This window comes from Malassezia restricta, chromosome VI (assembly GCF_003290485.1).
Source record: "Malassezia restricta chromosome VI, complete sequence".
Classification (NCBI taxonomy): Eukaryota; Fungi; Basidiomycota; class Malasseziomycetes; order Malasseziales; family Malasseziaceae; genus Malassezia; species Malassezia restricta.
This window is the reverse complement of record NC_040198.1, coordinates 37870-61722: the sequence shown is the minus strand read 5'-3', so window position 1 is coordinate 61722 and position 23853 is coordinate 37870. Positions and strand designations below refer to the sequence as shown.

Genomic DNA, 23853 nt, shown 5'->3' with positions numbered 1-23853 from the left:
CATTAGGTGTTGCGTACGGTTCACGTAGAGCATTCACATTTACCACGATTATGACGCCTCTTCCTATTTCTCGCTCATTGACTGCATCCCGGCTTCTGCGCTTTGCTTCATTTCATTCTAATGTTCCGCGTTTGGCTGAGTCTATAAGAAAGGTGGAAAAAGCACGTCATACGTATTTTGATCAAGTTTCAGGAAACTCAGCTGGCTTCCGACGTGCTCGTAAGCCATACCAGTTAGGAAATTTCCTATTGCTACTGTCGCTTTTTGCATTTACAGGTGGTGTATACGCCTACTCTATTTGTATGGTATGTATTTGATTGACTTATTGGGCAGGTTGAGCAAGACGACTTTTCCGATCTCGAAAATTTCCGTGTTGAACCGCTTGGAGCGGGTAACGATGCTATGGGAACTGTGTTACCAGAGGAAAATCAAAATCATACGGATAACAAATCATCAAATGTTCGTTCTGGGTTGATTGAAAGTCTTCGAAACCGATTGAGTTGGAGCATGTCTTCAAATGATGTCTCTCCGAGGTATCCCGCGAAGGTGGACAATCCTACTAATCCAGCCACAGGACCTACGATGAACAAGAAAGACATTTGAATAATTCAAGGTACTAAATTGGATTTATTTAGCATAGAATGGTAGCGCATGATTTGGACTTTATTCGTGCTTCTTTAGCATAGCAACGCTTCTACAAGTTAGGCTGTGCAAAAACTGTAACTTCCGTGATCATGATTGATGTAATGTGCGTGCAAACACTTCCCAGATCCACTGTCCTGGAATTTGCTTTCTCACTTTTCTCGAGCAGTCTCAACAACACATCAGGTAAGAGAGACGTGCCTGTGCGGGAATTGTTTTCTTGTAAAAAAGGTAATGCTGGTGCTTCTCGCTTTAATTCTAGCTGAGCAAGTTTATCAATCGCTTCATTCTAGTCTCGACGACCGATGCGGTCACGATAGCTTGTGAGAATAGCATGTGTCTGGCGATAGCATGCGATATCTGCATGATGAACATGGCACAATGCAAAGTACGAATCTATTCTGTTGAAATCTTACATCCAAAGAATCGAGAAGTCGGTGATTTCGACGGCCAGATAAAGTGAAGGGAGGATGTGCGAATTTCATGCCTTTAGCCGGATGTATTTTTGCTGATATTTGAGCAATACAAAAACGTCCTTATGAAATTGAAACAGGGTTGTATCCGAGCCGGAGAAGAACTGAAAATTACCTAGATTGGTTAGAAATGTCCGGTTCGCGTTATGACGGAGGCCGCAGCTTTAGGTCGTGTAGAGGCATTATCTTCAGGAAGATTAGGAAGGAGGCAAGTGCATTAGTGAAGCAGATAAGCACTATATGCGTACAAGATGAAGTGATCCGCCCGTTCCAACATAGTTCTGAGAGTGAAATAGCGATACACGTCTTAGAAAGAAACACGAAAGCTCATTTTCACTTGCTCAAATGTGAGGATGGTATCACATGCCAAAAAAGTCGATTATCGATGATATTTCTTAACTCTGCATGTGAGATTCGATCACTTTATATTGAGCTTTTCAATATTGGGTTGGGGCTCAAATCTAAGCTCAACAGAAGGTTGTACATTGACATTTTAGTATATTAGGCATATATTTGATAGGAGTTTCTGAAGACCAAGCTTTTCAATGTATTAGAATCAATTACTGGCCACCTCGGTTACCCGTCGTTGCATGGTATTCGTAGCACTTGACGATTGGATTTCAACGTGGGGTAAAATTCTGGTCAGCACGTTTTGACCAAGTCGGCAAAACATTAGGATTATGAAATCATTATTCGCCTTCAACAAAATTTGTCCCAGTAATCGAATTCATTATGACGATGTCCTGGCGGGGAGTTATAATGGCAACACCTGAGGCTGATTCGAGCTCAGCCTTTTGCATCGTGAACTCCTCTTAAGATGGAATTTTCTTCAATATTCTCTCTAGCAAATCAGCGTTTTATATCAAGTAGATACGAACTCAAATTGTGGCTATCATTGATACTAGTTCGCAGAGTGGGCACTGCTTATTCGAAATCAACATCTGCAGACGCCGAAGCTCAAGCCCAAAAGCCCAACACATGTGGGTAAAATGTACTGGTTTTGACAAGGTGTGCGCATGCAATCCATGTCAGTACTGCTTAATTGTGGAGGCTCTCTGAGACTCGTATTCATCATGTAATGGTACCCAAACATTTACTCTGATGGAAGGATTTTCTTGTACTCCATTTTCTCGACCCTTACTTCGTCATTGATAAGCTGATATATGTATATTACAACATGATGTCCTTGAATATCCAACACTTATGTTTAAGTAAAGTTATACGTACATGCGAAAGAGGGATTGTTTTGATGCTTCGGATCATTTAATGTAGTGATGGCTTTACTAGTGCATTTGCCGCTTTCTTGGCGATTTTCATGTGACGCCTCAGATTGCGCAGAATTTTTTTCTCCGATAGTCTCTTTATTCGTTTCCGAGCATGTGCTCATAGACCAAGTTCCAGTGGCACTTCCAGGATTTAAGAAAAACCGCTCACCAAATTTATAGGCTTCGAATTTACTCGTATTTCCTGAAAGGAGGATATCAACATCCATAGATTGGGCACAGAATAGAAGAGAGAGGCGGTCATTCGCCGGTATTATTTGATGGCCGTGAATTACACCAATTTTCACGGGCGAATAATTCAGGACAAGAGATGATGGGAAATGCCGATTCTGCACAGTCAGAGGAGTGACAGATAATACGAACCTCGTCAAAATCACCTTTGACTATGTGTATCTCGTTGACAAGTGATCTTAGATATTCGTACGTCTGTTTATCACATACGTTTCCCGTGCAAATCACTTGTTGGATCCGTCCTGGAACCTAGTAAATTAGCAAACGATATGGTGGAACACATACAAGGAGTTTTCGGAATTTGGAGGGGATGTTTATTGCCTTGTGCGGCAGATTTAAATCACCTAAAGGTGTCAGTATATTGAAACAATATTATCAGTGTGGCTTCGTACCTATCACAAGGACCAGCATGTTAGTACGTGAAGCCAATCGATCGGTGTGGAGAATCGAGTTGAGTGCCACGTGCACTTGAATCATCAACGAGGAACATGATTCGGCCGAACTGTCTGAATGAGGCGCTTGCAGCTAAGCCTTCGACAGCCCCTATAGGACATGTATTGCGCCATGTATATCAAATTATATTGCGCTAATTTTGACAAGCCTCGCTCCCGCATCATTCTGCGCAACGTAATTTGACATTTTGGAATTGCACTGCATGATCAGCAGACTCGAACCAGGTTTCTTGTTCCGCCGCCCCTGACAGCCTCGCAGTCCGTACGCAGCACCATCATTTGAAGGGTTGTCAAAACTCTTGGCCACTAGGCATAGTATGCAATGGCAAAGCTTATACGAGGGGCTCGGAAATGAGTCATTTCAAGAGCCTTCTTCTTTCTTTGGTGATATGGATTTGAATGGTCCAAGCACTGAGCAGAATCCGATTTTCAATCCCGTCTTTTCCATCAATGGAATGAATTCGTCCTCTGATTCAGTTCCCTCTTCAAGACTGGCCGAGCTGACTCCGAATGTATCAACAGAAGAGATGTTCCCCATACCGGGCATATCTGCTATGGTCCCTTCGTTTGTTGCTACCGATATACATCGATCTACTTCCCAGCCTGCAAAGACCCGTCGCAATTTCAGTCCCGGTGACTTCAGCATGAGTCATAATAGTCGTGATACGCTCTATGCTCACGAATTTCTGAAGGCGTTTCGTGCTCGTGCACCAGAATCTAATGACAGGCAAGCAGCTTGTGATTACTGTCGCAAGCGTAAAATAAAGGTACGTCAAATTTTCTTGCTCACAACAGTGTGATCGAAAAAAACCAACATGTGGAAACTGTGCCCAAGCCAGGCGCGTTTGTACTAGCGACGATATCCTACGGAAGCGTGGTCCTCCGAGTAAAAAGGAAAGAGCATTGATGAGCAATGCTGGTATCATTTTCCGCAGCCGCAACTCACGCATTGAAAAGCAAAATAATCGTCGATTGAATCAAGATAAAGAAACAAATGATTCCTCAGCTTTACCTCAAAACGTCCAAAATCAAATCCCTCTAAATTCTAACCCATTATCAAGTATGGTCAGCACCCCGCCCACTGCAATTGAGTGGTCGACTGACGCATGGCTGGCTCCCTCGACTGAATATTCTGCGTTGCAACCAGAATCGACCCGAGCCATTTTCGATGTGTCAAATATCATACCTGCGCCATCTGCTGATGCCTTGTCAGCACATTCTGAATCAATTATACCATCGAATTTCAAGAGCACCCAGGATGTCCATCCTTCATCTGGAAGTGCGACAACGGTGAATTTACCGGACATGAGCTTACTCAATGAAGCCCTGGTAAACACGCATTTACCAGATTTCAATGCATTTGGATCACATAAAATGCAGCTCGATGACACTATGCCTTACTCAGATGCAAGGCAAGACCTTTCTTTGCTAACGAAACCAATCAGTCTTCAAGAACAAGCTCCATCTAATGACTCTGGATCCTTAAATAATCTTCTGGGTTATTTTGAGCCACCTAATTTTGATGAAACAAAATTTTCTGTTCAAGAGATTTTGACCTCATCCTTGGTTACTGACCTTTCTACCAGAAAGATGCTAGAATTTTGTACAGCTCATGACATGGGTAAGGTAACACCTCTTCCGCCGCGGATTACAACCATCGCGCCCCCGACTCAAGCTGAATTGGGAGACGTTAATGATATATTGTGTCTTTGCGTGTTAGATAACTCGGGGAATGTTGTATATCGGTTAAAAAAAGATTACTATTCGAGTCTGCAAAAGCTGTATAACGACCCTTCACAAATGCTCGAATTACCTGGCGGTGTTCATGTGCCAATGCAGAATGGCAAAGACGACCTATTAGAATTGAAGAATCTCTTCCCATCTCACGACCGATTCTGGCATGACTCCGATTATTTCAGGTTGAAATGTGAAGCTTCGACTCTCCTTCAGAATCCTGCAGCACTCACTCTCATTCGAACGGCTTTAAAAGATTTGGAGCAGTCTTTACCATTTTTCCAAGCGTTTGAAATTGAAGAGTATGTCTCTCAATTGATTCCATTGCAATCAATGTGCACGTGGACACCAATTCAAGTACGACAAAGGACGTCCCTCTTATTACTTCTTTCAGCGTTGGGTTCTTCATTGACGATGAGTGTGTGTCTTTCACTGGATTCGCAAGGAAAAATTGGCACAGCTTTACCATGGGAGTTTGGATATCGTTGTTACCAACTTGCTCGTGGGCTATTGTGCCCTGCTCAGAAGGCATTAGCTCCCACTGAAATGACAATGGAGATGCTACAATGTTTGATCCTGATCAACATGTACATGAACCGTTGCGGTGATCGCAATGGATCGTGGCTACCTTTAACTTATGGTAATTTTGTTGTGAAGCACATATTAAAAATGTTGAAATTGCATCAAGAAGAATCGTTACCCACTCAGTCTATGCTCCAGTGGGAGATGTTGAAACGATGCATTTGTATATTTTTCATGCTGGAAGTAATCAGCAGAATAAATGGGTATATGATTTTGCCTCAATGCATATGGACTTGTTCCCCACTCTCTATGGAAATGCCTGTATATTTGCATGGCATTTTTTCACCGCATGGTCGTGTGGACGATGTATTTTCATCCCACACTTTCAGTCGCTTTATCTTTCACATTGAGCTTTGCCAGATTTTCGTGCGTATTGTTCAGCTAAAACTGGATGATACTATTGACTTGAAACAAAATTTGGCTAAAGTTGCTTCGGTGCGGGACCAATTGACTCAGTGGATGATGCATTCGCCATGTCTTCAGCGATCTATGGGTGGCTCACAGTTGCATTCTGGCAAATGGACAGGATCCGAAGCTTTGGACGGCACGAGTGTTTTCCTTGCTTGTACCTACCTTCTGAACCAAGCATCACGTTGACTTAAATGCCAACGTTAATTAGGTTCAATTTTGCTAGTTTGTCATCAAGAACTTGCATGCAGTTGTAGTACAGACATACTTTAATTTGTGTTGATACAAATGGAAATCTTATCTGAATTCAATTTTGTGCAAAAAAAACTACACGTATGCTAGAGGTATGATGATTTGCAGTAATCTCTATGCCCAGGCGGGTTGCTTCTCGCCACGTCCACGGCCACGGCCACGCCCCCCGCGACCACGTCCGCGTCGACTTGAGCCGCGATAGTTGGCAGCCTGATCGCCAAAAGTGAGAACATTGCGTTCCTTTTCTTCGGCGATGAGACCTTCACGACCAGACCGCTTACCTCCCTCATGGCGATCCTTGACTTCGCTGCTTATGTTGTCAAAAAAGCCTGTCTTCCTGTCATAAAATGATTTGCTAGGCGCAGAGGGAACAGACGTGATCCTGTCATTGTTACTCGGCTCCTCAGCATCAGGCCCAGAATGCTTTTTGAAAAGTGAGTTCGCCTTTTCAAAATCAAAGTCAGATTCTGGCACAGAGGGATCGCGTGATGCCACAACAGCGCCAGGTGCCGCTCCAGGAACAGTTTTTGGTTTGCGCTCCTGCACTACCGGCTTCGTTTGTGATGAAACCGACCCTGTATTATCGATGGAAACATTCGTTTTGGAAATATCATTTGTCTCAGGCGTATCTTTTGGTCCAGATGGGTCTTCATTAATGGATGACGGCCGATTTGTTGGCAGAGGCTTTTCAGTTGTACGATTCGAAAGCGGCCCAGTGGCGTTCGAAGTTTCGGTTAAACTCTCAAGATCAGGGCCTGGATAAGCAGAGCTCTTCTGTACTTCATTCGAAACGGGAATTTGCTGTTGCATACTTGTGTCTGCTGATGGGGGAGCAGGGCTTTTGGGTTGGACACCCAATACGGGTGGCTGAGATGGAATTCCCTGCATATGGGGCGGGACATCAAGACCAGCATCCTGATTGATCGGGTAAACAGGGGCATTCACGTATGGTGGCATCATATAACCTCCATGAAAAGGATACGTTTCTTGGGTAAAACCACCATACATTTGTGGCATAGGCTGGTACATTGGACCATACGGACCCATAGGGGCGTATGGATATTGCATCATGTACTGAGGATCAGGGAGTCCAGCTGAAATAGTTGGATATGTCTCAGACTGTTGAGTTAGCTCTGTTTCAAACAGGTACATGGTGGGAAATCAGCAGGAAGGCAGCGGAATTATCCACATAATACAAAGCGCTCTCGGATAACAAGGATCGTAGATCCACGTTTACATCCGTATGCTTTCGTCCTAGGTATAGACATGAATGCTAATACTTACTTTGTTCATTGTGGATTCTGGAGCGGCGCCACCAGTCTTGTTAGGGGATGGATCATCAATCCTTAGATCCACAACATCAGCAGCACGAAAGACGATATATCCATACACATGATCATTCTTAGGAACTTCGTCCTGTGGATGACCTGCAGCTGCACAGCGTCCCTCGGTACCCCAAGAATGTACTGCGTAAATATGCTTTTTACGTACCATTCTCCAACGAGAGAGTAGCTTGTGCAGCATCAATGTTCGATAAAATACCTTGGTATCGTATGTTAGAATGTGACGTCAGCGATATCAGCGCTCCGATGAAAGATGCAGCTGAATCATCTTGACCACTAGTGGGCGCGGCCGCACTAGCCATGGCCAAAGAAGTGAAGGAACATTCCGTCCTATCTTCGCCCGTTGATGATGACGGAAAAGTCACGTGTTTTGGCTCGTGTGCTCAGCTGGGGCTGAGGCTCATGCGGAGACGCAGGATTACATATGTGCCACAATCATAACCAAGGCTTTTGGACTAGCTAAGTTTTTCCTGTTTCATCACGAATCTCTGTGCTACTAAAGTTGAGGATACCTGCGCGATCAAGATCCTGTACAACCATCTCAGCTTTTTCAACAGGCATTCGACCTAAGGCTTGATTCACAGTGTCCAGATTTTTGGTTTCAAGAGCACGACGAAAGTCTTCATCAAACCCAACAAAAATATCCCAGCGACGCTGAAGCCATTCATGAACTTGTGATGGATCTAGTTTATCTGCACCTTCACCTTCGAGTTTGATGTTTTCTGGAGGTGGTCCTTCTGGAATTTGAAAGGAAATTACAGTGTTGGGATCTTCAGCCATCAGCTGGATTTGCTCTACGCCTTCGCCTTCGTCCTTATACTTCTCTTTCATGACATCTGCTCGAGAGGAGATGCGAGTGTAAGTTGACAAGACGTCATTCAAGAAGACGACTGCCGCGCGACCATCAGTTTGCATCATCCTCTGGAAAAACAGATTGACTCCATCCTTTCCCAGTTGGTTGCAATATTGAACCAAAAGGGCCTTTTCGGTACACATGCGCGCAAGTGATTTCTGACCTGCCATTTGCGATTCAAATGCTTGTAATAAAAGAGCATCAGATGTCCCGTACTCTGAACGAAGCAGCTCCTTGTGCGCACTTAGAAAATCAAACATCTTCTCAAAAGCATTTAGATTGAGCTGTGTTGCTGGATTAAAGCCAGGAGGGAATTTTTCCATTGATATCGGAACTGACTTCAAAGCCGACGGAAGACTTGCAAATGCTTTCATCACCGGTGTAATAGAAGGGCTGTCTTCTTCCTCTTCTTCAGAGTCATTTGCTGTGGCCACCTGAGAAACAGAAGACGCACCCGGGTTGAGCGTTTCGACATGCTGGACTTTCGTTTTCCCCGACGGTTTCTGCTGTGTTTGGGGAGGAAGATCGTCAGACTTGGTGACATGGCTGCTGTTCCAGCCGTCACGAAGACTCTCACTGGTTATTTTTCTTCGGTCTTCATCATCCATTTCTTTCAACAGAGTTTCAAGCTCTTTAGTGCGTGTAGCTAGTTTGTATATATGAGTTTTAAGCGCATTTGCAAGTGCCTGATCTAATTGCGGTGTTTCACGAGCCTTCGCGACGTCTTCCTCTTCATTGATTTGGAGCAATAAGGATAGGACGATGTCGTCGAGGGTTGGGCCATCAGGACCATCCTTGTTGCCGCGTTCTTGCCTTCCTGCAGATAGACGCGACACTTCACGAGAGTAAAATTTTGATCCTTCCTTCTCTGTCGCTTTGCACAGTTCTTCTAAAATAGGAGCGACAGCGACATTTGTGCGATGTTCAGCTTCATAATGCGATCGTTGAATTTTACGCATTTCGCGCTTTTCATGTATATCGCGTTGTTTCCATCGAATAAAAGAGCGCTTATCGACATTTGGATGGACCTCAATATCTGAATCATCAGATAATTCGAGGTTATCCCATTTGGAGTAGTTTAGCTTGCTGACCATAATAGTAGGGCAAGAGAGGCGGGGCCAAATTCCACCGACGATGAGGTCGACGACGCTTAGTGCTCGTTGACACGTGCTACTCAACATGATCTCCACACCAACTAGTCAACTGGTTTGGCCTACGCCAAGATGGAATCGTCGGTGGCACAAACGCTATATGCGTCTGTATCCTATAAAAAAGTTCCAGGTACTCTTACTCTAAAGAAAGATGGTGTTCTTGAATGGAGGCCCTCTAGTTCAACTGCTAGTGTGCATGAATTTCAAGTTTCAAGCACGTATTTAAAAGGTATGCAAGTGTCCAAGCCAGGTGCAGCACAGATAGCGCTTCGGCTAGTAGCCAAAGATGGCAAAACCATCAATGGAGATACTTCCGCATTTCTTGTATTCAATTCAGATCCAGACACGGCGGTATCACAGAGAGAAAAGTTTAAAGAGCGCCTAGCTGCAGCTATTGCAAAGGCGCGTACAGAGCCAATGCAGCAGACTAGCACTCGAGACTTCGACACTCATGATTCTCTTCAACGCACAGCTATGGCTAGTGAAGTGGCATTACGAAGTCAAGTCTTGCGTTCCAATCCTCAGCTCCTTTCATTGCATAAAGAAGTTGTTGGGTCGGGTACGTTGTCTGATGCCGATTTCTGGGCGCATCCAGCTCGAGTAATGTTGCTACGAGCAGAAAAGGCTCGAATGGAGCAGAAAACTGGACGTCGAGGACAATTGGCTGATCCGCATCCTACACAAAATGAGAATAATGAACTGAAAATCAATATTACACCACAGCTCATCCGCGACTTATTTGAACAATATCCTGTGTTGACAAGAGCATATGATGAAAATGTACCCAATCGTCTGGATGAAAATACATTTTGGGCTCGTTATTTTCAGTCTAAGTTGTACCATCGACTTCGTACTTCACTACGCTCTGCAGCTTCAGAAAACCAATTGCCCGCTGATGACATTTTTGATAAATATTTGGAGGCAGAAGATAATGACTTGGAGCCACGTCAAAAGCATAATCCACATGATGCATTGCTAAATCTAGCATCAACGGAGGAGGATCATTCCGCAACAGGAAATATTCAGGACTGGACCATGCGTCCTGGGTTTGATCGACGCACTTTGTCATTGGTTCGTCGATTCAACAAACATGCTGAATCACTTCTTACTTCGTCGTTGGGCGCGCTCGATGAAAAAGGCGCTCGCCGTGTGCGAAGGAAAGTGGGAGGCGTTGATGAAGAGTACGACTCACAGTCCAAGCGTAAATGGGAATCTCATTATGACAAGGATATTGTGATTCCCGATTTGACTGAGCGCCGATCTAACTCGGGGCGTCGTTTAGAGATCCAAGACTCACATGCATACTATGGCTCCGACATACATGGAGAAACTGAAACAGTACAAGGTGAGAATCGATTCGATTATGCCCGTTTTCGACAGGATCTTGCGCAATGGCACCTGGACCTGAGCAAATTTTCGCCTTCAGGCCAGATAATGAGCACAACGTTGCATTACATGCTGAAAAACATGGGACAACAGAAAGAGCAGCGATATTCGACAGCATTAGATAAATTGCCTGCGGATGTTAACAGGCAGATTGTGTCTTGTCAAGCTGCGACAAGCGAATTTCTGCAGCAATTTTGGCAAGCCGCTCTTCCATCCTTGGAACACACGTATCAATCCGTGGAGCAGCGCATTGAAAAAGCACGAAGTATGATATCCATCTTGCAAAAAACAGATACCCGTATTGAACATATTGCAACAGCGGCTGATACAGCCTTGCCCAATGAAGGCTACGACAGTGTTATGGAAGCGTTTCAAGCTACACGCGAGGCTGTACAGACAGCGTTGTTCTATGCGCACAAGTCGCAGAGACATACAGTTTAGGTGTTAGAACTACGCATAGCTTCTTCCAGTTTGCGCTTGTTTGACTCAATAATGACACGCTTGTATTCAGATACATTTCCGTAGAACTTGTACACAGTGCCATTGTCGCACACCCACATTTCTTTCAAGCAGCCATTGATAAAGCGCTCGTCGTGACTAACAACGATCACGCCACCATTCCAATGGTTAATGGCTTCCATGAGAGCATCCAAAGCTTCAATATCCAAGTGGTTGGTGGGCTCATCTAGAAGTAAAACATGTGGCTTCAGCAAACTTAATTGGGCAAACGCCACGCGACTCTTTTGTCCACCACTTAATGTGGCAATTTTTTGGAGACCTGTCGTGCCTGTGATACCAAATGAGCCAAGATCGCGTGCTGAGATACCTTCATGCAAAAGTAGTCAGAGAAAAGCTAACCAGAGACATCGAATGTAACACGCGCACGTTGCAAAGAACCGTATGCCATTAAATTGTTAACAACTGGACAAAGACACCATACCTACAATAATACTTGTTGTGACGCCTTGTTATGAGAATATTCTCTCGTGCCAAAAGGCATCTCACAACATGTCATAGGATGATCTAACACAAGCTCGAAAGACTCGGACAGACACAATTACGAGGTCAAAGGTATTCTATCGGTCCTGGTTTCCACCAAACAGCCATCTTAGTTCATAGAGGCAGTGCATGTGTGTGCGTATTTTGGCCCCTCCGCTGTGCGGCGGGGCGCCAATCTATACATGCAAATCATCGCTCTCGCATCTCTTTTGTCAGACCCGTCTCTCGCACGTGCATCTATTGTGATTGGGCAGTGCTCATCGCTACGTTTACCTCATCAGCCAATAGTACCCCGTTCAGGCTCATTGGTCCGTCCCGGAACGATGCGGGAATTGGGCTCTTTCCATGTGACAGGGGGCGTAGATTTAAAACGCGCCCGGTTCAAATCCCGCTTCTCTATCTTCACACAACATGGAGCCAGCTAAGCTGATTGCCGAAACGTTCGAAAACGGTTGCCACAACGAGTTCACCACCTTTGGCTTCCGCTTCAGCCAATGGGAAGAGAAGGCCCGTCAAGTCTTGTCGGCCAACTCCTATGGTTACGTCAAGGGCTCCGCTGGTGACGGCTACACGGACAACCAGGAGTGCCAGGACTTTAAGAAGTGGCAATTTGTGCCTCGTCGCCTTGTCCCAGTGTCCCAGTGTGACGTTGTGCCGAAGTACAAGGTCCTCGGACAGAACGTGCCCTCCCCTATCGCTGTCGCGCCAATTGGTGTGAACACCATCTTCCATCGCGAGGGTGAGTGTGGCATGTCCGCAGCGGCGAAGGAGGCCGGCGTGACGTACATCATGAGCTCGGCTAGCTCGACGAGCTTGGAAGATGTGGCCAAGGCGAACGGCGACGGACACCGTTTCTTCCAGCTCTACTGGCCACCAAATGAGTCCAACGACGTCACAGCTAGCATCCTGCGCCGAGCAAAGCAGGCCGGCTTCACTGCGCTTGTGGTGACGCTTGACACATACACTCTGGGTTACCGCCCATCAGACTTGAACCATGGCTTCAACCCATTCCTGCTCCCAGAAATAACCGGATGTGGTCTCGGTCTGAGCGACCCAGTCTTCCAGGAGAAGTTCAAGCAAAAGAACGGCAAGACCGTGATGGAGGACCTCGCGACGTCGGCCCCTGAATGGGCGTCCCAGATGTTCTGCGGTGCTGGTCACTCTTGGGACGACCTCAAGTACCTGCGCGAGTACTGGGACGGACCCATCGTGCTCAAGGGTATCATGGACGTGGAAGATGCCAAGCTTGCTGTCAAGCACGGCATGGATGGTATTGTCGTCTCGTCGCATGGTGGTCGCCAGGTGAACGACTCGGTGTCTTCGATCGAAGTGCTGCCAGAGATTGTCGACGCCGTCGGCGACAAGCTGGACGTCCTGTTTGACTCTGGTGTTCGTTCGGGTACGGACATTGCCAAGGCGCTTGCCTTGGGTGCCAAGATGGTGCTTATCGGACGCCCATGTGTGTATGGTCTGGCAATGGGTGGCCAGAAGGGCGCGCACCATGTACTCCGCTGTCTCCTTGCTGAGTTGGAGCTCTCTATGCGGCTTTCCGGTGTGTCTTCGATTGAGAAGGAGGAGCTGAACCGCTCACGCCTTCGTTTGATCAAGTAGATATAGTTATGGGGAACTAGTTAGGCTGGATGGCTCTGTCTGCACACCAGAGTCTATCATAAACAATTCCATTTTCTGATGCAGTTGGGTGCGCTAAGTGGTCTCGATCTAGGGTTTAGGACAGGTGGGATGTAAATGCATACAATCAATTTGGGCCACACCGAGTCAAATGCAAATCTGGTCAATTTTTGGGGGGGGGGGGTGAACCTGGAAATTGATCAAACTCGAGACTCGACAAAGTGTACCTGATCCTGATAGAGTGAAATGGGATACAATGATGCAGACAGAAGGAAAGATGGTGTATGGGTGCCGTAAAAATTAGAGTAGGGGTAGGACAAGGCGACCATACTGGACCCGATTTGTGTATGACACCTGCGTGGAGTCTGGGGGCTTTCAACATACCTTTGAACTGATCAAGCAGGAACTCAAGCAACTCCAGTGCCTAGGTCCAACGAGCATGCTAGACACATCAACGGCTACGCACACACTGATGAATACATGCCGTGCTGCTTTAAACTCGTCTCTACGCCGGCCTCATGTAATCCTGTCTCAATATCCGGGGAAGGGAGAGAAGGATATGCACATTCCTCATATTTACTATTGTCATCTACTCTTCCTGGGACTCCCACGTAAGAAATCCACCAAAGCTGTCACCGTCGTGTGGCATCATGCTAGCTGCATGGTTGCGGTACATCAGGAGTCTTCCATCATCATCCACGGAGCAGTGGTTCCGCTTATAGTCCTTCTTCATCCCCACATAACTGATGTTGTCACTCCACCATTGCCGCCTCGGGTGCGGTGAGCATGCTTCAAGCGTCAGATACCCATTCTTGCGATCGTATTCTCGCTTGGTTCCTTTTTCCTTGTCACCGTAACCATACACTGGGCGGTTGTCGATTCCCTGCACAGTCAAGCACAGACTGTGATCCTTCGCACTGCGGATTTGGCCGTATTTGGCATCAGCGGGCGACGTCTCAAAGCCTTCGGGCGGCGATTTGCATTCAAAGAACTCGAACTGTTCATGAGACGATTCATCTTGGATTCGTAGGAAAGCATTCGATTCAGAACCCTTCTTTGCGAGCCCTGTGTGGTTGGAGTACTTGGTTCCCCATCCGATTTCGGTATATTGGAGCGACATAGGCCCGGACGTCTTTTCGCAATCCATGCCTGCCCACACAGAAGCGATGGAAAGCGTGGATAGTGCTGCAATAGAAAATACTTTCATTTCCTTTCGATGTATGGGTGTGTGTGGACATACATGGTCCCTATTTAAGGCTTGCGTTTGTTCACCTCGTGGAGGGGGTGACCGTTTGCAGGAGTTCCGTCGTATTGCATCTGCCAAGAAGACGCCAGAACATGTGCCAAGGAAGACCGGCGACTCGACACGCGTCGCGTTTCGTTTAGCGCGTATCCACAGATAGAAAACAAATTGATAGAATAAAATTCGCTCCCCAAGGCAGGGCCGGGGCACGTGCACGAACACGCATGAGGGGTGGAGTGGGGATGCTGAAGGGGTCCACTATGAAGCACAGTCAAACTAGGCAGACAGTAAAAGCAGAGCATAGGAGGTAAAACACGCGTCAAGGACGAGCGTCACATAAGGGCTAAAGAAGAAGACAAAGAGGCGCTCTAACGCAGGAAAAGACGACAGTAATATGGGAAAGGTGAAAGAAGAAAGCGCTTCCTGACATAGAGAACCGAGATGAAGCAGCAATAAAATAGTAAGCAAAGAGTAGTGAAACAGCAAGATACTCTTGTTCCGTACGGCCGGGGAACCGCGATGCCAAGAAAGCAACGGGACTCTGAGTGAGATCAAGTTGGTCGATGTGGTGCTGAGAAAAGTAACCGATTCGCAAACGTGGATTCCGTTTGGCATCACCCGACAATGGGGATAGTTGATTGATTAAGAGCTTGATCAAGGTCGACTTACCGGCGCCGTTGCTACCGATCAAAGCAATGCGACTGTCAAGTGTCACATCAAAGTTGACGTTACGCAGCAGAATCTTATCCTCCGAATAACCAAATGTGACATTATCCAGTTGCAGCAATGGCGGGCTAATTTTATCGGTTTCGGGGAGGGTGAAGTGTTCACCTGATTCCTTCTCAGGCATTTCAAGTACAGGCAAGCGTTCCAGTTCTTTGATACGGCTCTGTGCCTGTGCAGCACGAGCCGCATTGTAGCGCCAACGATCGATGAAAGCCTGAAGATGTTCGCGCTTTTGCTTGTTTGCTTCGTATTCACGTAATTGATTCCTGCGGCGTTCGTCGCGGGTTTCGTAGAACTGGTCAAAGTTGCCTTTGTAGTAGTCGAGGCGTTCAGAGTGCATATGGACAATGTCGGTTGACACCTGGTTGAGAAATGCACGGTCGTGCGATACAACCAGGAGTGTACCTTCCCACTCTTTGACGAGATAGTCTTCTAGCCAGGCAATAGCGTTCAAGTCAAGCATGTTAGATGGTTCATCGACATACATGGAGAAACTGAAACAGTACAAGGTGAGAATCGATTCGATTATGCCCGTTTTCGACAGGATCTTGCGCAATGGCACCTGGACCTGAGCAAATTTTCGCCTTCAGGCCAGATAATGAGCACAACGTTGCATTACATGCTGAAAAACATGGGACAACAGAAAGAGCAGCGATATTCGACAGCATTAGATAAATTGCCTGCGGATGTTAACAGGCAGATTGTGTCTTGTCAAGCTGCGACAAGCGAATTTCTGCAGCAATTTTGGCAAGCCGCTCTTCCATCCTTGGAACACACGTATCAATCCGTGGAGCAGCGCATTGAAAAAGCACGAAGTATGATATCCATCTTGCAAAAAACAGATACCCGTATTGAACATATTGCAACAGCGGCTGATACAGCCTTGCCCAATGAAGGCTACGACAGTGTTATGGAAGCGTTTCAAGCTACACGCGAGGCTGTACAGACAGCGTTGTTCTATGCGCACAAGTCGCAGAGACATACAGTTTAGGTGTTAGAACTACGCATAGCTTCTTCCAGTTTGCGCTTGTTTGACTCAATAATGACACGCTTGTATTCAGATACATTTCCGTAGAACTTGTACACAGTGCCATTGTCGCACACCCACATTTCTTTCAAGCAGCCATTGATAAAGCGCTCGTCGTGACTAACAACGATCACGCCACCATTCCAATGGTTAATGGCTTCCATGAGAGCATCCAAAGCTTCAATATCCAAGTGGTTGGTGGGCTCATCTAGAAGTAAAACATGTGGCTTCAGCAAACTTAATTGGGCAAACGCCACGCGACTCTTTTGTCCACCACTTAATGTGGCAATTTTTTGGAGACCTGTCGTGCCTGTGATACCAAATGAGCCAAGATCGCGTGCTGAGATACCTTCATGCAAAAGTAGTCAGAGAAAAGCTAACCAGAGACATCGAATGTAACACGCGCACGTTGCAAAGAACCGTATGCCATTAAATTGTTAACAACTGGACAAAGACACCATACCTACAATAATACTTGTTGTGACGCCTTGTTATGAGAATATTCTCTCGTGCCAAAAGGCATCTCACAACATGTCATAGGATGATCTAACACAAGCTCGAAAGACTCGGACAGACACAATTACGAGGTCAAAGGTATTCTATCGGTCCTGGTTTCCACCAAACAGCCATCTTAGTTCATAGAGGCAGTGCATGTGTGTGCGTATTTTGGCCCCTCCGCTGTGCGGCGGGGCGCCAATCTATACATGCAAATCATCGCTCTCGCATCTCTTTTGTCAGACCCGTCTCTCGCACGTGCATCTATTGTGATTGGGCAGTGCTCATCGCTACGTTTACCTCATCAGCCAATAGTACCCCGTTCAGGCTCATTGGTCCGTCCCGGAACGATGCGGGAATTGGGCTCTTTCCATGTGACAGGGGGCGTAGATTTAAAACGCGCCCGGTTCAAATCCCGCTTCTCTATCTTCACACAACATGGAGCCAGCTAAGCTGATTGCCGAAACGTTCGAAAACGGTTGCCACAACGAGTTCACCACCTTTGGCTTCCGCTTCAGCCAATGGGAAGAGAAGGCCCGTCAAGTCTTGTCGGCCAACTCCTATGGTTACGTCAAGGGCTCCGCTGGTGACGGCTACACGGACAACCAGGAGTGCCAGGACTTTAAGAAGTGGCAATTTGTGCCTCGTCGCCTTGTCCCAGTGTCCCAGTGTGACGTTGTGCCGAAGTACAAGGTCCTCGGACAGAACGTGCCCTCCCCTATCGCTGTCGCGCCAATTGGTGTGAACACCATCTTCCATCGCGAGGGTGAGTGTGGCATGTCCGCAGCGGCGAAGGAGGCCGGCGTGACGTACATCATGAGCTCGGCTAGCTCGACGAGCTTGGAAGATGTGGCCAAGGCGAACGGCGACGGACACCGTTTCTTCCAGCTCTACTGGCCACCAAATGAGTCCAACGACGTCACAGCTAGCATCCTGCGCCGAGCAAAGCAGGCCGGCTTCACTGCGCTTGTGGTGACGCTTGACACATACACTCTGGGTTACCGCCCATCAGACTTGAACCATGGCTTCAACCCATTCCTGCTCCCAGAAATAACCGGATGTGGTCTCGGTCTGAGCGACCCAGTCTTCCAGGAGAAGTTCAAGCAAAAGAACGGCAAGACCGTGATGGAGGACCTCGCGACGTCGGCCCCTGAATGGGCGTCCCAGATGTTCTGCGGTGCTGGTCACTCTTGGGACGACCTCAAGTACCTGCGCGAGTACTGGGACGGACCCATCGTGCTCAAGGGTATCATGGACGTGGAAGATGCCAAGCTTGCTGTCAAGCACGGCATGGATGGTATTGTCGTCTCGTCGCATGGTGGTCGCCAGGTGAACGACTCGGTGTCTTCGATCGAAGTGCTGCCAGAGATTGTCGACGCCGTCGGCGACAAGCTGGACGTCCTGTTTGACTCTGGTGTTCGTTCGGGTACGGACATTGCCAAGGCGCTTGCCTTGGGTGCCAAGATGGTGCTTATCGGACGCCCATGTGTGTATGGTCTGGCAATGGGTGGCCAGAAGGGCGCGCACCATGTACTCCGCTGTCTCCTTGCTGAGTTGGAGCTCTCTATGCGGCTTTCCGGTGTGTCTTCGATTGAGAAGGAGGAGCTGAACCGCTCACGCCTTCGTTTGATCAAGTAGATATAGTTATGGGGAACTAGTTAGGCTGGATGGCTCTGTCTGCACACCAGAGTCTATCATAAACAATTCCATTTTCTGATGCAGTTGGGTGCGCTAAGTGGTCTCGATCTAGGGTTTAGGACAGGTGGGATGTAAATGCATACAATCAATTTGGGCCACACCGAGTCAAATGCAAATCTGGTCAATTTTTGGGGGGGGGGGGTGAACCTGGAAATTGATCAAACTCGAGACTCGACAAAGTGTACCTGATCCTGATAGAGTGAAATGGGATACAATGATGCAGACAGAAGGAAAGATGGTGTATGGGTGCCGTAAAAATTAGAGTAGGGGTAGGACAAGGCGACCATACTGGACCCGATTTGTGTATGACACCTGCGTGGAGTCTGGGGGCTTTCAACATACCTTTGAACTGATCAAGCAGGAACTCAAGCAACTCCAGTGCCTAGGTCCAACGAGCATGCTAGACACATCAACGGCTACGCACACACTGATGAATACATGCCGTGCTGCTTTAAACTCGTCTCTACGCCGGCCTCATGTAATCCTGTCTCAATATCCGGGGAAGGGAGAGAAGGATATGCACATTCCTCATATTTACTATTGTCATCTACTCTTCCTGGGACTCCCACGTAAGAAATCCACCAAAGCTGTCACCGTCGTGTGGCATCATGCTAGCTGCATGGTTGCGGTACATCAGGAGTCTTCCATCATCATCCACGGAGCAGTGGTTCCGCTTATAGTCCTTCTTCATCCCCACATAACTGATGTTGTCACTCCACCATTGCCGCCTCGGGTGCGGTGAGCATGCTTCAAGCGTCAGATACCCATTCTTGCGATCGTATTCTCGCTTGGTTCCTTTTTCCTTGTCACCGTAACCATACACTGGGCGGTTGTCGATTCCCTGCACAGTCAAGCACAGACTGTGATCCTTCGCACTGCGGATTTGGCCGTATTTGGCATCAGCGGGCGACGTCTCAAAGCCTTCGGGCGGCGATTTGCATTCAAAGAACTCGAACTGTTCATGAGACGATTCATCTTGGATTCGTAGGAAAGCATTCGATTCAGAACCCTTCTTTGCGAGCCCTGTGTGGTTGGAGTACTTGGTTCCCCATCCGATTTCGGTATATTGGAGCGACATAGGCCCGGACGTCTTTTCGCAATCCATGCCTGCCCACACAGAAGCGATGGAAAGCGTGGATAGTGCTGCAATAGAAAATACTTTCATTTCCTTTCGATGTATGGGTGTGTGTGGACATACATGGTCCCTATTTAAGGCTTGCGTTTGTTCACCTCGTGGAGGGGGTGACCGTTTGCAGGAGTTCCGTCGTATTGCATCTGCCAAGAAGACGCCAGAACATGTGCCAAGGAAGACCGGCGACTCGACACGCGTCGCGTTTCGTTTAGCGCGTATCCACAGATAGAAAACAAATTGATAGAATAAAATTCGCTCCCCAAGGCAGGGCCGGGGCACGTGCACGAACACGCATGAGGGGTGGAGTGGGGATGCTGAAGGGGTCCACTATGAAGCACAGTCAAACTAGGCAGACAGTAAAAGCAGAGCATAGGAGGTAAAACACGCGTCAAGGACGAGCGTCACATAAGGGCTAAAGAAGAAGACAAAGAGGCGCTCTAACGCAGGAAAAGACGACAGTAATATGGGAAAGGTGAAAGAAGAAAGCGCTTCCTGACATAGAGAACCGAGATGAAGCAGCAATAAAATAGTAAGCAAAGAGTAGTGAAACAGCAAGATACTCTTGTTCCGTACGGCCGGGGAACCGCGATGCCAAGAAAGCAACGGGACTCTGAGTGAGATCAAGTTGGTCGATGTGGTGCTGAGAAAAGTAACCGATTCGCAAACGTGGATTCCGTTTGGCATCACCCGACAATGGGGATAGTTGATTGATTAAGAGCTTGATCAAGGTCGACTTACCGGCGCCGTTGCTACCGATCAAAGCAATGCGACTGTCAAGTGTCACATCAAAGTTGACGTTACGCAGCAGAATCTTATCCTCCGAATAACCAAATGTGACATTATCCAGTTGCAGCAATGGCGGGCTAATTTTATCGGTTTCGGGGAGGGTGAAGTGTTCACCTGATTCCTTCTCAGGCATTTCAAGTACAGGCAAGCGTTCCAGTTCTTTGATACGGCTCTGTGCCTGTGCAGCACGAGCCGCATTGTAGCGCCAACGATCGATGAAAGCCTGAAGATGTTCGCGCTTTTGCTTGTTTGCTTCGTATTCACGTAATTGATTCCTGCGGCGTTCGTCGCGGGTTTCGTAGAACTGGTCAAAGTTGCCTTTGTAGTAGTCGAGGCGTTCAGAGTGCATATGGACAATGTCGGTTGACACCTGGTTGAGAAATGCACGGTCGTGCGATACAACCAGGAGTGTACCTTCCCACTCTTTGACGAGATAGTCTTCTAGCCAGGCAATAGCGTTCAAGTCAAGCATGTTAGATGGTTCATCGACATACATGGAGAAACTGAAACAGTACAAGGTGAGAATCGATTCGATTATGCCCGTTTTCGACAGGATCTTGCGCAATGGCACCTGGACCTGAGCAAATTTTCGCCTTCAGGCCAGATAATGAGCACAACGTTGCATTACATGCTGAAAAACATGGGACAACAGAAAGAGCAGCGATATTCGACAGCATTAGATAAATTGCCTGCGGATGTTAACAGGCAGATTGTGTCTTGTCAAGCTGCGACAAGCGAATTTCTGCAGCAATTTTGGCAAGCCGCTCTTCCATCCTTGGAACACACGTATCAATCCGTGGAGCAGCGCATTGAAAAAGCACGAAGTATGATATCCATCTTGCAAAAAACAGATACCCGTATTGAACATATTGCAACAGCGGCTGATACAGCCTTGCCCAATGAAGGCTACGACAGTGTTATGGAAGCGTTTCAAGCTACACGCGAGGCTGTACAGACAGCGTTGTTCTATGCGCACAAGTCGCAGAGACATACAGTTTAGGTGTTAGAACTACGCATAGCTTCTTCCAGTTTGCGCTTGTTTGACTCAATAATGACACGCTTGTATTCAGATACATTTCCGTAGAACTTGTACACAGTGCCATTGTCGCACACCCACATTTCTTTCAAGCAGCCATTGATAAAGCGCTCGTCGTGACTAACAACGATCACGCCACCATTCCAATGGTTAATGGCTTCCATGAGAGCATCCAAAGCTTCAATATCCAAGTGGTTGGTGGGCTCATCTAGAAGTAAAACATGTGGCTTCAGCAAACTTAATTGGGCAAACGCCACGCGACTCTTTTGTCCACCACTTAATGTGGCAATTTTTTGGAGACCTGTCGTGCCTGTGATACCAAATGAGCCAAGATGTTGGCGGTACTCTTGTTCCGTACGGCCGGGGAACCGCGATGCCAAGAAAGCAACGGGACTCTGAGTGAGATCAAGTTGGTCGATGTGGTGCTGAGAAAAGTAACCGATTCGCAAACGTGGATTCCGTTTGGCATCACCCGACAATGGGGATAGTTGATTGATTAAGAGCTTGATCAAGGTCGACTTACCGGCGCCGTTGCTACCGATCAAAGCAATGCGACTGTCAAGTGTCACATCAAAGTTGACGTTACGCAGCAGAATCTTATCCTCCGAATAACCAAATGTGACATTATCCAGTTGCAGCAATGGCGGGCTAATTTTATCGGTTTCGGGGAGGGTGAAGTGTTCACCTGATTCCTTCTCAGGCATTTCAAGTACAGGCAAGCGTTCCAGTTCTTTGATACGGCTCTGTGCCTGTGCAGCACGAGCCGCATTGTAGCGCCAACGATCGATGAAAGCCTGAAGATGTTCGCGCTTTTGCTTGTTTGCTTCGTATTCACGTAATTGATTCCTGCGGCGTTCGTCGCGGGTTTCGTAGAACTGGTCAAAGTTGCCTTTGTAGTAGTCGAGGCGTTCAGAGTGCATATGGACAATGTCGGTTGACACCTGGTTGAGAAATGCACGGTCGTGCGATACAACCAGGAGTGTACCTTCCCACTCTTTGACGAGATAGTCTTCTAGCCAGGCAATAGCGTTCAAGTCAAGCATGTTAGATGGTTCATCCAGCATGAGCAAGTCAGGTTTACAAAACAAGGCGCGTGCTAATGCAAGGCGCATGCGCCATCCGCCACTGAATGCTTTCGTAGGCTTGTTTTGGTCGTCTCCAACAATACCCAGACCGTTGAGTAATGTGGCGGCACGACTTGGACCAGTTTCTGCCTCCATGTCGACGAGTTTGGCCTGCACATCTCCTAATCGAGACAATAGTTCGTCACGTTGGTTTTCGCGCTGTCTTGTAGGGAGATCGACAGCGGAGCCCTTTGACAAGCCCTCTGTGTCATCGTCCTTATTCTGGTCTGCCGCTGCTACAGCAGCATGTGTCGCGTCTTCCAGCTGTTGCAGCTCAAAATTAAGACGACGTTCCTCTGCCAAGAGCTTTTCACGCCACACATCTGCCTTGAGCACAGCCTCAATAGCAGAGGTGTCATCACCGGTGATTTCTTGCTCCACGTACAGTAGCGACACATTGGTGGGAATAGGAACGTCACGCAGGGCCATGTGACGGAGCAGGGTACTCTTACCAACACCGTTACGACCGATCAGACCATAGCGACGGCCATATGCCATGGTCAGTTCGGCATTCGTCAGAATGCGATGACTGCCAAAGCTCACATCAATATTAGGCAGGTGAATATCTTTGTTTTTACCTTTGGCTGCGCCTGAGCTGATTGACTCAAGAGGGTTGACTTGCATGTACATTTCCTCGTAAGAAGCCATCTTTTTGGCGTTTTCGACGAGCTTGCTGGATTCATAGAGGTCGCGCTGAGCACGCTTCGCGAGCTTTGCACGAGTCTTTGCTTCTTGTTTCTCCAGTTTCTTGATGTCAACAGTCGTGCGATTACGCGTCGATCGACCCAGAGCCAAGTCCATGCTGTCATTGCCAGCGTCGTACGTGATGGTGGAACTAATTTCAGAGGTGCTCATGTCCACGACCTTGTCCAGACGCGCAAGACCGCGCTGGCTTTCGACTGATTTCTTTGGTGCACGCTCTGCAACAATGGCGCCAAGCTTTTCGAATAATGTGGGGAGCGCTAGTCGTTTCGGTGAGTCAGAAGGCTCACAAATAACAGCAGACTCAAGCATAGGGCGCACAACATCCTCCATCACATCCACAGTAGGATCCTCGCCTGCATCATAGATGTACCTGTCGAGGTATGTCACAATGGGCTCGTCTAGCGAAGGCAATGCCTCGCGCAGGATCGCTGCTGCGGCCATGATGATGATTGTGTCGAGCGCT

General features: G+C 47.5%; 13 protein-coding genes and 1 non-coding gene across 14 annotated transcripts; 5 read left to right on the top strand and 9 right to left on the bottom strand.

Annotated features, from left to right (window-relative positions):
• Positions 1–50: 50 nt before the first annotated feature.
• Positions 51–603, top strand: MRET_3394 (uncharacterized protein; the record flags this gene model as incomplete). The annotated part of the gene is made up of 2 exons (XM_027630021.1): positions 51–305; positions 334–603. The coding sequence occupies 2 exons, from the start codon at positions 51–53 to the stop codon at positions 601–603; spliced, it is 525 nt and encodes a 174-aa protein (XP_027486150.1).
• A 1605-nt stretch (positions 604–2208) lies between these two features.
• Positions 2209–3040, bottom strand: MRET_3393 (vacuolar protein sorting-associated protein 29; the record flags this gene model as incomplete). Its single annotated transcript, XM_027630020.1, has 5 exons — positions 2209–2315; positions 2343–2727; positions 2762–2878; positions 2915–2973; positions 3022–3040. The coding sequence occupies 5 exons, from the start codon at positions 3038–3040 to the stop codon at positions 2209–2211; spliced, it is 687 nt and encodes a 228-aa protein (XP_027486157.1).
• Positions 3041–3398: 358 nt separating this feature from the next.
• Positions 3399–5994, top strand: MRET_3392 (fungal Zn(2)-Cys(6) binuclear cluster domain protein; the record flags this gene model as incomplete). The annotated part of the gene is made up of 2 exons (XM_027630019.1): positions 3399–3848; positions 3877–5994. The coding sequence occupies 2 exons, from the start codon at positions 3399–3401 to the stop codon at positions 5992–5994; spliced, it is 2568 nt and encodes an 855-aa protein (XP_027486156.1).
• A 177-nt stretch (positions 5995–6171) lies between these two features.
• Positions 6172–7702, bottom strand: MRET_3391 (protein LSM14; the record flags this gene model as incomplete). Its single annotated transcript, XM_027630018.1, has 3 exons — positions 6172–7176; positions 7342–7523; positions 7549–7702. The coding sequence occupies 3 exons, from the start codon at positions 7700–7702 to the stop codon at positions 6172–6174; spliced, it is 1341 nt and encodes a 446-aa protein (XP_027486155.1).
• On the bottom strand, positions 7211–7322 carry MRET_nc0009. Its single transcript, XR_003525366.1, has one exon. It is a non-coding gene; the product is annotated as a small nucleolar RNA Z13/snr52 (small nucleolar RNA).
• A 157-nt stretch (positions 7703–7859) lies between the features above and the next one.
• MRET_3390 (cell division cycle protein 37) lies at positions 7860–9347 on the bottom strand (the record flags this gene model as incomplete). The annotated part of the gene is made up of 1 exon (XM_027630017.1): positions 7860–9347. The coding sequence occupies one exon, from the start codon at positions 9345–9347 to the stop codon at positions 7860–7862; it is 1488 nt and encodes a 495-aa protein (XP_027486154.1).
• A 129-nt stretch (positions 9348–9476) lies between these two features.
• MRET_3389 (transcription initiation factor TFIIH subunit 1) lies at positions 9477–11231 on the top strand (the record flags this gene model as incomplete). The annotated part of the gene is made up of 1 exon (XM_027630016.1): positions 9477–11231. The coding sequence occupies one exon, from the start codon at positions 9477–9479 to the stop codon at positions 11229–11231; it is 1755 nt and encodes a 584-aa protein (XP_027486121.1).
• A 969-nt stretch (positions 11232–12200) lies between these two features.
• MRET_3388 (lactate 2-monooxygenase) lies at positions 12201–13400 on the top strand (the record flags this gene model as incomplete). Its single annotated transcript, XM_027630015.1, has 1 exon — positions 12201–13400. The coding sequence occupies one exon, from the start codon at positions 12201–12203 to the stop codon at positions 13398–13400; it is 1200 nt and encodes a 399-aa protein (XP_027486122.1).
• A 607-nt stretch (positions 13401–14007) lies between these two features.
• On the bottom strand, positions 14008–14538 carry MRET_3387 (uncharacterized protein; the record flags this gene model as incomplete). The annotated part of the gene is made up of 1 exon (XM_027630014.1): positions 14008–14538. The coding sequence occupies one exon, from the start codon at positions 14536–14538 to the stop codon at positions 14008–14010; it is 531 nt and encodes a 176-aa protein (XP_027486117.1).
• A 466-nt stretch (positions 14539–15004) lies between these two features.
• Positions 15005–15874, bottom strand: MRET_3386 (ATP-binding cassette, subfamily F, member 3; the record flags this gene model as incomplete). The annotated part of the gene is made up of 1 exon (XM_027630013.1): positions 15005–15874. One exon carries the CDS (start codon positions 15872–15874, stop codon positions 15005–15007), a length of 870 nt encoding a protein of 289 aa, XP_027486118.1.
• A 1473-nt stretch (positions 15875–17347) lies between these two features.
• Positions 17348–18547, top strand: MRET_3385 (lactate 2-monooxygenase; the record flags this gene model as incomplete). Its single annotated transcript, XM_027630012.1, has 1 exon — positions 17348–18547. One exon carries the CDS (start codon positions 17348–17350, stop codon positions 18545–18547), a length of 1200 nt encoding a protein of 399 aa, XP_027486119.1.
• A 607-nt stretch (positions 18548–19154) lies between these two features.
• On the bottom strand, positions 19155–19772 carry MRET_3384 (uncharacterized protein; the record flags this gene model as incomplete). Its single annotated transcript, XM_027630011.1, has 1 exon — positions 19155–19772. One exon carries the CDS (start codon positions 19770–19772, stop codon positions 19155–19157), a length of 618 nt encoding a protein of 205 aa, XP_027486120.1.
• A 379-nt stretch (positions 19773–20151) lies between these two features.
• MRET_3383 (ATP-binding cassette, subfamily F, member 3) lies at positions 20152–21021 on the bottom strand (the record flags this gene model as incomplete). The annotated part of the gene is made up of 1 exon (XM_027630010.1): positions 20152–21021. The coding sequence occupies one exon, from the start codon at positions 21019–21021 to the stop codon at positions 20152–20154; it is 870 nt and encodes a 289-aa protein (XP_027486113.1).
• Positions 21022–21521: 500 nt separating this feature from the next.
• On the bottom strand, positions 21522–23831 carry MRET_3382 (ATP-binding cassette, subfamily F, member 3; the record flags this gene model as incomplete). The annotated part of the gene is made up of 1 exon (XM_027630009.1): positions 21522–23831. The coding sequence occupies one exon, from the start codon at positions 23829–23831 to the stop codon at positions 21522–21524; it is 2310 nt and encodes a 769-aa protein (XP_027486114.1).
• Positions 23832–23853: the final 22 nt, after the last annotated feature.